Source organism: Bubalus bubalis, chromosome 4, assembly GCF_019923935.1.
Source record: "Bubalus bubalis isolate 160015118507 breed Murrah chromosome 4, NDDB_SH_1, whole genome shotgun sequence".
NCBI lineage: Eukaryota > Metazoa > Chordata > Mammalia > Artiodactyla > Bovidae > Bubalus > Bubalus bubalis.
This window is the reverse complement of record NC_059160.1, coordinates 59,811,258-59,824,133: the sequence shown is the minus strand read 5'-3', so window position 1 is coordinate 59,824,133 and position 12,876 is coordinate 59,811,258. Positions and strand designations below refer to the sequence as shown.

General features: G+C 39.4%; 1 protein-coding gene across 2 annotated transcripts in view; it reads right to left on the bottom strand.

Moving 5' to 3' along the window:
- Nucleotides 1-12,876, bottom strand: part of LTA4H (leukotriene A4 hydrolase) — a 30,874-nt gene that overhangs the window by 15,825 nt on the left and 2,173 nt on the right. For both annotated transcript variants that reach the window (XM_006073543.3, XM_006073542.3), the window contains exons 2-6: nt 9,907-10,037; nt 7,974-8,094; nt 5,234-5,302; nt 2,401-2,505; nt 1,356-1,408 (exon numbers count right to left, since the gene is read on the bottom strand). In XM_006073543.3, the coding sequence (XP_006073605.2) occupies nt 1,356-1,408; nt 2,401-2,505; nt 5,234-5,302; nt 7,974-8,094; nt 9,907-10,037 (479 nt within the window). The remainder of the gene's footprint in view (nt 1-1,355; nt 1,409-2,400; nt 2,506-5,233; nt 5,303-7,973; nt 8,095-9,906; nt 10,038-12,876) is intronic.

Here is a 12,876-nt window from a genome sequence, read left to right as displayed (position 1 = left end):
CGTTGAGTCACGTCTGACTCTTTGTGATCCCATGGACAATACAGTCCATGGAATTCTCCAGGTCAGAACACTGGAGGGGGTAGCCTTTCCCTCCTCCAGGGGATCTTCCCAGCCCAGGGATTGAACCCAGCTCTCCCGCATTGCAGGCTGATTCTTTACCAGCTGAGCCACAAGTGAAGCCTGATGCATTGGAGCTGGTACCTAATGAGACCTGCTAATTGGCAACTGCTATGACAATGACGACAATTATTATTTAGTGAGTGCCTCCTATACGTCAGGAGCTTTACATATGTTGGGTCTATCAATCCTCACAAAAATCCTTTGAAGTACATATGATTATTTCTAGGTTTTAGGTGACAAAGATAAAACCCCAAAACCTTCAGCATCCTCTGAAGTGAGATGTGGGTATGTCTTGGTGAGTGTTCATCCTGATGCTCACAGATGCTCATCCTGAGAAGTGAGCTACCCAGGGATGTTCATAGTTAACTTCGAGAACTGGACTGGAAGCTGTGTTTGTCTGACATGTCCACCACGTCCACATTTCTGGCAATTTAAAGAATGTGATTACTATACAGCCATTCTTAGTTTTCAGTTGTTTAGAAATAGGAACAAACAAGAAATTAAGAAAAGGGCACTCTAGCTGCTGGTACGGAGAAGGCAATGGCACCCCACTCCAGTACTCTTGCCTGGAAAATCTCATGGATGGAGGAGCCTGGCAGGCTGCAGTCCATGGGGTCGCTAAGAGTCAAACACGACTGAGCGACTTCACTTTCCCTTTTCACTTTCATGCATTGGAGAAGGAAATAGCAACCCACTCTAGTACTCTTGCCTGGAGAATCCCAGGGACGGGGGAGCCTGGTGGGCTGCCGTCTATGGGGCGCACAGAGTCAGACACGACTGAAGCGACTTAGCAGCAGCAGCAGCTGCTGGTAAAACTTTAACAAAATATCTTATATTTCTGTAATATTCATAGGCTTCCAAGTGCTTTAAAATACTTTATCTCATTTATTGCACATAATCACCCAATGAGCTAGGAAGGGGGATGTCGTAATTTGAAGGATGAAAAAACAGAGGTTATGAGGATTGACTTGTTTAAACTTGTTTTAGACTCCAGATTAACAGTAAGAGTATGCTCATTCTCTAATACTTGGAAAGTCCAAGGAGTGACTGGTAAAGATTTTTTAATTTAAAATTAATTTGTGATTCACATTTCATGATTATATTTGAATATTTCTAGAGCTGTCAGCTTATTATCTTGAGAAACACAAAAGTGATCTAAAATAAATCCTGACAGAGGGTCAAAACACCTAAGGTTTGATCTTTGTGTATACTTCAAAATTTGTACAAAAGCTCACCTGCTTTCTAAAGCTCCAACAACCAAAGCAATCAGGTAGCAGGGGATTGGAACCTGAAGGGGCAAACAAGACACACAGCACACGCTCAAATCAGTGATCAAGAATGTTAACAGAGTAAGACAATTCATATTCAAAAGAAAGTTTCCTTTCAAATCTCCAAACATTAGTGTAGATTACTTTCTTTTGGTACTTCTCAAATGGTTCCCATTTTTGAGGGGTCTAGCAGTTCAAAATTGTAATATAAAAACTTTCAAAACATCTATTTTCCTTTTATCCTATTAGGAAGGAAAGCTTCTGAAATGTGAAAAATATGACTGCACAGTATTACAAGGTACCTCTTAAGTATTTCACAAAAATTGACAGATAAGAAGCCAACTGTGCTTTCCTCTTTGTTTTGTCCTTTCTTCTTGAATTAAAAAATTTCATTTTAAATTGCTTTTTTGCAATCACTCCTGGCATATTTGAGAGACACAAAATAATCCAGCAATGAAAGGATGCTAAAGGTTTTAGAATCCCAGAAGCTGGTGTGGGGACAAAACTGTCCACTGTGATTCAATGACAAGTTCTGCTAAGGAGGATGATTTTAAAAAGCATTAATGTTTACACACACACAGACAACACACACAATTCATTAGAAGTCAAAGAAAGAAGTCAAACTACCAGCTACCTAGGAATTGTAACTTAAAGGACTGAAACTGTTTTTTGGTCTAAGATAGCTCTTCTATCTGTGAAGACTACGCCAATACATACCCACAGTTTGGTACCAGGGCAGGTCAAAGTAACTTAGGAATAACAAACTTGCTACTGACTGAGATGAGCAAAAATGCATCAGGCACACCCCCTGCCATACTCACCCAGAAGCTTCATTCTTCAATACAACGTTGCAAGCAGAACTAAATATTTCAAAAGACCAAGAGATAAAAAAAGCAGAAGCTGCATTCTAAATTCTGAAATATTTCAAAAGCCATTTTGCTTTCCAAATGGGAAGAAGCTACTTAGAGTTCACCACCAACTAAAACACAAAATCTAGACCCTAAGATCTTACTTTTTGGCTGAATCTATAAATTTTCCTGTTCGGGTCTTCTGGGTCAGGTGCTTCTCCGTCACGAATGGCACTCATAAGTGCCACCAGTTCTTTGGGGACAGACACCTAATGGAGAAGAAAAGTCATTACCAGTTATAAATAAAATGTTCTACGTAAAATAACCTCTTCCGCCTTCTTGACTCTTGATCCAGTAGACTACGAACTAAGTACAGTCATATGTATCAGTTTTATAAACAGAATTAGCGTATGTAAAACTGGCTTCTTTAAAAATGAATGTGAAATATCAACATTTTCATTCACCTATTCATACTGAAAGCATTTGGTAGAAACTAGATTAAAATCCCAGCTCCGCCATTTACTAACTGCATGGACTTGGGTAAATAACCCTCCTGAGCCTCCATTTCCTAAATCAAATGAGGGTCATACTTCATAGAATTGTTGTGAGGAATAAATAACCTAAATTTATGTTACTTATAAAGAACATACATTATTTATTTTAATCATTTATTTTTATTATGTTAATATTTTTATCACACCTGGCAATGGCAGTCACCAGGCCTGATCCCCTCTATACCCCCAGGAGAGATTCAAAAGGATGCTATACTCACTTTAGAACAAAGAATACAATTCTGAAAATTTAAATATTTAAAACATAAGAGTTACAACATTCTACTTTTAAAATATCTTAATTTATGTATTTTTGGCTGTGCTAGGCTTTCTCTAGTTATGTCAAGTGGGGGCTACTGTCTAGTTGCGGTGTGCAGGATTCTCACTGCCGTGGCTTCTCCTGTTGCGCAGCACAGGCTCCAGGCAGGCAGGCTTTCGTAGCTGCAGCGTGCAGGCTCAGGAGCTGTGGCACAGGCTTAGCTGCTGCGTGGCATGTGGAATCTTCCCTGACCAGACACTGAACCCGTGTCCTCTGCACTGGCAGGTGGATTCTTATCCATTGTGTCACCAGGGAAGTCCCATATTCTACTTTTTAAGGGTCTTGAGTGTGAGGAACTTAAGCTTATTGCTGAGAAAGGTGAAATAATCTTCTCTGGAACCTTGTATGGAGAAGATCCTTATGGAGCAAACCTATGGTCATTGGTGTGTGTACCCTAGCTCCATGATTCTGAAAGTGTTACTTCTAATGAATGCCAGAATAAAGGACCATCCCCTGAGTATTAGTGACTTAGCAAGCATCCATTCCAACAATTCTGGACTTTCTTGTTCTGTTTGCACGTAGTAATGTTAGTCGCTCAGTTGTGTCCAACTCTTTGTGACCCTGTGAACTGTAGCCCACCAGCCTTCTCTGTCCATAGGATTCTCCAGGCAAGAATGGTGGAGTGGGTTGCCATCCCCTTCTTCAGGGGATCTTCCCAACCCAGGGATCGAACCCTGGCCCAGCCCTCAAAGCTGTTACCGCGGCATGCACAGAATCAGGAGCTCCAGAACCAGCGCTGCTATAGCCACGGATCCTGGAGCTAAAAGCCTAGGGACTACTGTGGCTCCACTTCCTCCCTTCATTTAGGCAGTGATACGTTGTCCAGATGAGAAAGCTGAGGTGGGGCGGTCACAAGACTTGCCGAAGATCATGCAGTTATTCAGTGGTGGAGAAGATCCCAGATCCTGGGATTCTTGGCCTCCAACTGTAGTTTTTGCAGCGTTATGCTCAGGGTGGTTTGGTGGTGGGACAATGTGGGAATCAAGATGTTTCCATAAATACCAGATGGTCCTCAGTTCCATTTGCCTGGTCTGAGTAAGTCTAGCCTCTGGGATAGTATTTATTAATTATAGTCCACCTTTTCGTAAAAGGGTTAGAAGTACCTACAATAAGAATATGTTGGAAATGCATACAAATAAGTCTGTAATATACACCCATTAGGATACCTAGATAGATATTTACATGGCTAGTTCCCAGGTGGTGCTAGTGGTAAAGAATTCACCAGCAATGCAGGAGACAGAAGGGATGTGGGTTTGATCCCTGGGTCGGGAAAATCCCCTGGAGGAGGAAATGGCCAGTATTCTTCCCTGGGAAATCCCACAGACAGAGGAGCCTGGTGGGCTATGGTCCATGGGGTTGCAAAGAGAAGGACACGACTGAAGCGATATGCACAAAGTGCATTTACAGAGTATTTAATTCTACAAATGTTTTCAAAGTTAAAAAGAGTTGCTCCCAAATTCTTGATTTTAGGTCTAGAATTCTTTTTTTGTGTATGTTATTTTATTTATTTTTGGCTGCACTTGGTCTTGGTTGCTGCATAGGTTTTTTTCTCTAGTTGCAGCAAGCAGGGGTTACTGTTCGTTGCAGTGTGCAGGCTTTTCACTGCCGTGGCTTCTCTTGCTGCAGAGCGTTGGTCTAGTTGCGGCTCCCAGCTCTAGAGACAGGCTCAATAGTTTTGGCACACGGGCCTAGGTGCTCTGCGGCATGTGGGATCTTCCGGGAGCAGGGATCGAACCCTGTACTGGCAGGTGGATGCTTCACCACTGATCCACCAGGAAAGTCTCTGAATTCTTCTTAAAATCAGAATGACACTCATTTCCCCTTTTTACATTTATGTTTGAAACTGCCTTTGGAACAGAGGTTCAAAATGAAATCCATTTTTCTAACATATTTCAGGCAGAATTTAATAAGTAAACTATTGCTAGCTAAAAAAAACATTATTATCTCTGCTTATCATTATTGACTTATTTGATTCATTTTGGAAACACAATCTGTGTTCATGGATTGGAAGAATTAATATTGCTAAAACATCCATATTACCCAAAGCAATCTATAGATTTAATGTAGTCCCTATCAAAATATTCATACAGAACAATTAATTCAGCTAATAATTTCAGTAATAGTTACCTCTGCACTGTAGGTTAATTTCACGGAAGGACTGTCCTGGCAAGGAAGAATAGCTCTACAGTGTATAGCCTGGAAGAGAGAGGGAAAAAAGAAACAGCTGTTTCCCTGACTCATAAATCAAGTCATTAAGAAGTCATTACAATTGCAGCATTGTTCTTGGATACGTTCTTTTTATTTTTATTTTTTTATGATTATGGTTATTTTATTATGGTCATAGTACTTAAAATTTAGTTGTAATTTTAGAATTTTAAAGTGCAAATTATTATCCTGTATTTTTAAATTTAAAAGTAAAATTAAAAAATTTTTTCACAATATACAATTTTGACAACTAGAACATTAGGAGTAATAAGAAAACAGAATAATATTTAGATATAATTTTTTACAGGCATCCACTAAGGTAAACTGTATCTATTACTAAAGCATCATGTTATATCACTTAAAAGGCATAGGCTTTGTTGTTCTGAAATTGGGCTTGTGAAATGAAACTATCTCCTGCCATATCAGTAGACAAGCAATGTCGCAGCTATCAGGACGTCCGGTCTCCAACTGTGAATGCGGGCTCCCCAAACTGCTATCCAGAGGATGCGTTCTTTTTAAAAGTAAAAATGTCTCACATTTCTTCAGTTCTTTTCAAGTAGCAAAAGTAGATCTGTGGATAAAAAAAATCTAATTTCCCCTTTTAATGTATGCCCCACTCTCACATTTCAGTTGGAGCATGAAGCAAGGTTAAACAATGATTCCTGAGTAACAGTAGCACCCAATGAGAAGTTGTTAAGAACCCTGTCAAAAAAGGGCTCTTTAGTGAAGTAAATTTGAGAACCATGGCATGTTACATGCCTGTCTGGGAGAGTCACCAGGAACATTAGCTTTCTGAAGGCTCTGAAGAAACCTGTTCAAATTCTTATACTTATTTCAACACAAAACCCACTTTCTTTCGGTTAATTATTAAAGTCTAATGGGACGCCAGATTTCTGAGAAACACAGCTTGGACAATGTGGTTAAGGTCTTGACATTTTGATCTTGTGGCAAACGTTGAAAGTAAACACTAGGAAGGCAGGAGGGAGAAAGAAAAGTCTCTTTTAACACCATCTAGACATATCCATTCACCTAACAGGTAGACCGTTTCTTTGCTTCCACATCCATCTGTCATAATGATCAATTCCATCAAGAAGAATGACCAGAGTACCTATGATTTCATACCCTGGCCTATTGTAGGATAAGTCTGCATCTATTGCTGGTGAGCAAAGGGAACCCAACCTCACTGAGCTAGAAGGAACATTGACACTCACCTCTCTCTCTGAGGTTGTTATAAATCCCAGACACACTTCACACCTCTGCAAACTTCCTCCTATCCTCCAGACACCAGCTCTTTTCACTTCAGATCTAATAGATTCTCCAAAGATACAGGAGTCCAAGTGACCTCACCTCTAGTTGGATTAAGTTGAACTAGAAGAACCAGATAGTCTGCTCTCCCCAAACAAGGTTCTAAGACCATGCATTTAGGGTTCCTTAAAGGTTCCTGGTTATGTGACTCCGTAGTGCCAGGGGTGAGGTTTATGTGTATTTCACTGGATAAGACCAAACCCAGAAAAATATGCATAGAGAACAGCTATAAGCAAACTCATCAAACAAAACATGTCTATGTGCTTCCTATCAACTGCAGTAATTTAACTGAAATCGCTTTCCTCCATTTTGAAAACTGCTTCCAACAAGAAATGGAATAAAATGTTCAAAATTCACATTCTTGTGACTCACAGATCTTGCATTTCTTGCTAGCTTTAGTTTACGGACATTCCATAATAATTACTGATGAAAATCAGATAAGAGATGGAGTGTATAATTGGTACATTCTTGCCTAGAACATGGTATCTCTTCCAGATTAGTGAACTGAGGATTTCTTGACAAAAAATAAAACTTCATTTGGCAATAAAAACTAAACATTGCCAGCATTGCTTCCTTTCTGATAGACTTGTTTTCCAATGTGAGCCTACCATAGTCTCTTACACAGAGGAATATTTAAAGGATTAAATACGCAGAGTACCTTACACAATGCTTGGAAATATAGTCAATGTTTAATGAAGTAAATTCTTTTCATTGTAAACTATTTGATTGCTAAAAGAATTAGTTTTGTTTCTTTCAGGAGTTTGACATTATTCTTGTGACAGACTATCTCTAAGTATGTTCTTTATTTTTAGTTTTTAAACAGAAAATAGATGTAGTCTAAATCATATCATCTTAATGGTACATTAATATATATACATAATGTGTACATTTGTAAATGTGTAAGAAAAATCTGGAAAGGCTACAGACCAACTCAGTTGTTATCTAAGGACAAGGGTATCTGGAGAGGATTGGGAAATCTGATCCTTCCCTTTATCGTTAAGCAGTTTTCATAACCAGTACATATTTTGTTTAACAGTGTTTTCCTTTCATTTTAAGACCGTTTACTGAGTGACCACTCTATGCCAAGTTCTATGGTAGGTGCTGAGGATATGAATATATTAATAAATATGACCTAGATAGTCCAGCCTAGGTAGACATGTTTCAAATGAAAGGAAGTTTCTTTTTAAAAGTAATATATGAATGTATTAATGGTGAGAGATATAAATGAAAATGTATGTAGTCTTTTTAAGATAAATACTATCTTAGGTAAGATCCCAGTATCCGTAAGACCACTGTCCACTTTGCTTCATTCAGTTGCATGAGCTGGGAATAAGAAACCATCCCAAGTCCTTTTTACCTGGCACTGACTAAAGAGATAGGGGTGCTCTTTCCCAGAAGTTTGTTCAGGAGTGAGCCACTGAAGAGCAGAAGATTTTGGAGATGTCTCGAAAGAAATCTCTATAACAATTTCTTGATTTCTGTATGAAAGGAACAAATACATTAGTAGTATACAATTCAATCTAACTAAAATTTTAATTCATAATACATAAACAACATGATATACACCAAATAATATAAACAGAATTTTATGAGGTCTCATTACTGCTTGAGAGTAAGTTCTAGGAATGTTTGCTTTGCACGCTCTTACCTGAGTGTCAGCCTATGAGTCTTTTTTTCTACATGGTAACTGCTTATGAAGATGTAAGAGGAAATAATATTAGGTGAACACCCCAGCTTTTTTTCTGTGATACCAGGTAATCTTTTACAGTGGTGGGAAGGTAGAAGGAATAACTTTGGAATGCTGACGACCACTGCAGGGGTGGCAGAGCATAACACAGGGCAGTGCTAGTTTGCAAACTGTTTCTGGAAGAGTTAAGTCAAGAACTTGAGAGTAAATGTTCATGTTTGTTAAATCTATGATAAAAGCATATGTGTTTGTATTTAATCTCTTCTTCCTAGTAATTAGTTTTTACTGCATTTTACAAAAGTATTAGCCTGTGGTGGACTGGAACTAACAAAAACTGGGTCCTTCACCCAGATAGATTGAGCAGCATTGTTAATGAAGAAACAGCAAGAGCCCTGGAGACCAGTGGCTGTGCTTGAGTCCTGACTCTACCACTGACTGTGAACTTGGCTGTGCTGTGAACTTGAGCAAATTATTTGACCTTCCTATGCCATAGTTGCTTCATCTGTGGAATATGGTTAATGATATACCTCACAAATTATGTGTGTTTCCTTTCTTTTTCTTAAATGGGAAGAGAAGATATGAAAACACTGGCTGGTACAAGGTGGGATTAGATTGACTTTGTTCTAGGTCAATGATTTTCTACCATTTATTCCCTCCCCAATATACCAAGGAGTGGGATATACTCCCAACATGACACCTCTGGCTAACTTTCTTGAACAAGTTACCTTCTGTCTCTGAGGTTCCCTTTCCTCATTTGTCACTTGTATTAATCGAATAACAATGACAAACACATAACCGTTTCACCTAACCATTTCTACATACTAATCTTGGGATAAGCGCTGTAGATGTAGTCTTTAATCCTTACAGTGTATGCGTGCTAAGTTACTTCAGTCATGCCCCTTTGTGACCCATGGACTGTAGCCCACCAGGCTCCTCTGTCCATGGGATTCTCCAAGCAAGAATACTGGAGTGGGTTGCCATGCCCTCCTCCAGAGGATCTTTTCATCCCAGGGATCGAACCTGCATCTCTTACATCTCCTGCATTAGCAGGCAGGTTCTTTACCAGTAGGGCCACCTGGGAAGCCCAAACCCTTACAGTAACCCTTTGTAAAATGTAGATCACGCCACAAAGGGTTACTAAAGGGATTAGAAGAAAGAATACATCTACAGCACTTATCCCAAGCACTTATGTTTGTCATTGTTATTCCATTAATAAAACCGGCCAGCCTCTGGCGAGGAGGTGAAAAATACACAGCTTATAAGAGCTTCCCAGGTGACCCTGAAATGCTTTCTTAAGGCATTCCCACCATCACTCTAGGTATTACTAACATGATGAGTGAAGAAGTAACAGTTATCAAGTCCTATTTTTCAGTATTTTATACAGCGAATTTCTTTAGTTTTCTATAAATTCTATAAATTTCTATATATTTTAGGAATACATAATTTTCACTATAAGCTTCGATCTGAACAGCAGATTGGTAGGAGGAGTGTACCAATTACTACATACACACAAACTAAAAATAGGAAATGAAAAAAGAAACTAAAATAAAACTATATATTCCCCTTATTTAGCCATAAAAGAGAAAGATGAGAATATCCATACTTGCACAGAGCAATAGGAAGAGAGATTTCGATTGGTGATCCTTTGTAACTTTGTCTTTCTCCAAGAGTATATTTGACTTCTTGTCCATTGATGACCACTTTTTCTATTGTGAGGTCCTTTGTATCCAGAATCTAGAAATAAATCAGTATTTTTAGATGATGAGAAAATTGTTTTATGCACTGGAAAAAACTAAATGATAGTCACAGTCTTACTACAATTTCAGATTAGAACTAGTTGCTTTAAGACAGAGTAAGATACAGAGTGAGAGACAGGAATTAAAGGAGTTGACAGTTAGCATAGGTCCCAATCCACATTCTCTAAACTTCCCCTCTACCGTCTGAGCTACCAGGGAAGCTCTGGCTTTAGGTAAAAGTCAGATCTAAATGAAAATGCCTTTGCTTCTGTCTCCTAAAACTTAACTTCTCTACTATGAAAAAGCTCATCTACAACTTGTCTTTCATCATGACTCCTCAATATATATTACCTTGTATTTCTTCCTACAATTCATATAGTCCTACTGCTCTGTACTACTTTCATAGACCCCAAAATTAAAACAAATCTTGGTTCTAATTATGCAAATAAGCAGACTGTACTGCTTTGTGTATCTAGGGAAAGTCCAACCTGGTTATGGCAACTCTGATCAAATGGCCCTATAGAGCAGCGGTCCCCAACCTTCTTGGCACCAGGGACTGGTTTCACAGAATACAATTTTTCCATGGACCAGGGGGGTTGGGGGGATGGTTTCAGGATGATTCATCCACATCACATTTATTGTGTACTTTATTATTATTACATCAGCTCCATCTCAGATTATCAGGCCATTAGACCCTGGAAGTTGGGGACCCCTGCTACTGGGAGATTGGGAGTTCATATCTACTTGCCAGGCAGATTATCTGCTTTGGGCAGGAAGGGAGTGGCAACAAGTGTCTGAGGATTTTCCATCCCAATATTCCTCTATCTAAGCCCTAGAACCCATACCCTTTCATTATCTCTCAACTAATCTCTTGTCCTAGAATCTTCAACCTTCCTATGCCACAAGCCTGTTTCCAAACAACTTAAAGCTTCCAGCTTCCTATATTAATTTTAAAACTTCACTCAATCCTTCTCCCCCCTCTGGTAACTATTCTACTTTTCTCCTTCCTTCCTTAAACTCCAAGGGTTATCTATGGCTGCTATCTCCACTTCCTCATCAATCTATCCTCCCTTGCTCCTCTTCAGTCTGACTTCTAGTTTTTGTGCCACAGGAAGGGCAGTCCTCCTGATCAATAGGTCTTTTCTATTCAGTAACCTGGACCTCTGCTGCTAATGGCCCCAGTGGACCATAACATCTGTTTGAAGGCCTTTCCTTGGCTGCTTTGACTTCACACATCAATGATGTGTGAAGTTACACATCTTTGTCTAATACTTTTTTCCTCCCCCTCCTATCTAACTACAAAATCTAGATATGTCCCCATGCACTAACTAGCCTTGGGCTTTCAGTTTACTTACCATATTCAATCCCTAGTTTTGCTCATTCTCACATCTTCACCTGGAACCTCTGTGCAGGTGACTACCCATCTATTTCGCAGCTGCCTCCCCTCCCCAGGATTTCAGCAGGTATCTCTAACTGCCTGGTTAACATTTCCATGGGAAATAGCATCTCATATTCAATAGGCTCCTGAAGATTTTAAAAACAAAGCCACCCTTCTGTACCCCAAGTTTGCTCTCTCTCCTGTTGTCTCTATTCCGCTGATGGAACTCCTCAACTTACCTAAGGTTTGAAATATTCAAATAATCCACAATTGGTCCCACTTCCCAATCCCACATAGCCAAGTAACAAATTTTTCTTTCACACTGTTCTCAGTTTTTTTTTTCCTTTCACCACCACCCTAGGTCAGGCCCTGTGGACTTTCAGAACTGCTCACCATCTAACCTTCCTACCTCTGACATCTTTCCCTTGAAATCTGGCCTAGAATAGCATGGGGAGTTAGACTGCCCAGAAACAGTCACTTTCCAGTCCCCTCTCTTTTGGATCAGTTAACTGGGTGATAAGTTGAGGAAATTTCAACAATTTTATTCTTATCTAGAGTCAAGAGTTTTTGGCTGGGAAGAAATTTCCATCCTGGTTTTATTATCTTTTCCCTTTCTCTTTGTTTTTTAAGAGCAGCCAAATTTGTTATGAGTATCATCAGTTTTCCTTCCAATGGGCAATTATTATTTCTTTTGGAGTACTCTCTCTTTTTGGGAAGTCCCTCAATGGTTGCCCTTACTCTAAATTAAATTATCTTCCCACTCTTGCGCATTCAGAAGTACTGGATTTTATAGTTTAAGAATAATAAAGGTACTCCTTTGCTCATATTCCAGTACTTGTTTCTGAATATCTGATTTGCTGTAAAAACCTGATGGGAGTATCTTATGTATACAAACTACTTATGTTTATACTACTTTTATAACCATAAGGGTTTCCCTGGTGGCTCAGCTGGTAAAGAATCTGCCTGCAATGTGGGAGACCTGGGTTCAAGCCCTGGGTTGGGAAGATCCCCTGGAGAAGGGAAAGGCTACCCCCTCCAGTATTCTGGGCTGGAGAATTCCATGGACTATACAGTCCACACAGTCACAAAGAGTGGAACACGACTGAGTGACTTTCACTTCACTAAAACCATAAGGGTGAATCATTTGGGTCATTTCCCAGTGAAACATATTCTATTTTCTGTATTGCCTAAACTTTTCAAACCTGTTCTGAATCAGAAGACTGTTGTAACTGTTTTTCTGTGAAACCTTTTCCCTATCCTCTGTGTTTGTTACAGCAGCTGGCCCAGATTTCTCCAGCCCCACTTACTGTGCCACATTACAAGGATTTGTTTTATCCATTAGACTGAGGGCTCTTCAAAAGAAAAAGAATGTTACTTAGGCTTGCATTCCCAGGGTTTAACACAGTGCCAGAGAAACAGTAGATGCCAATTAATGCATGAAACAAGTCCTGGACCAAGA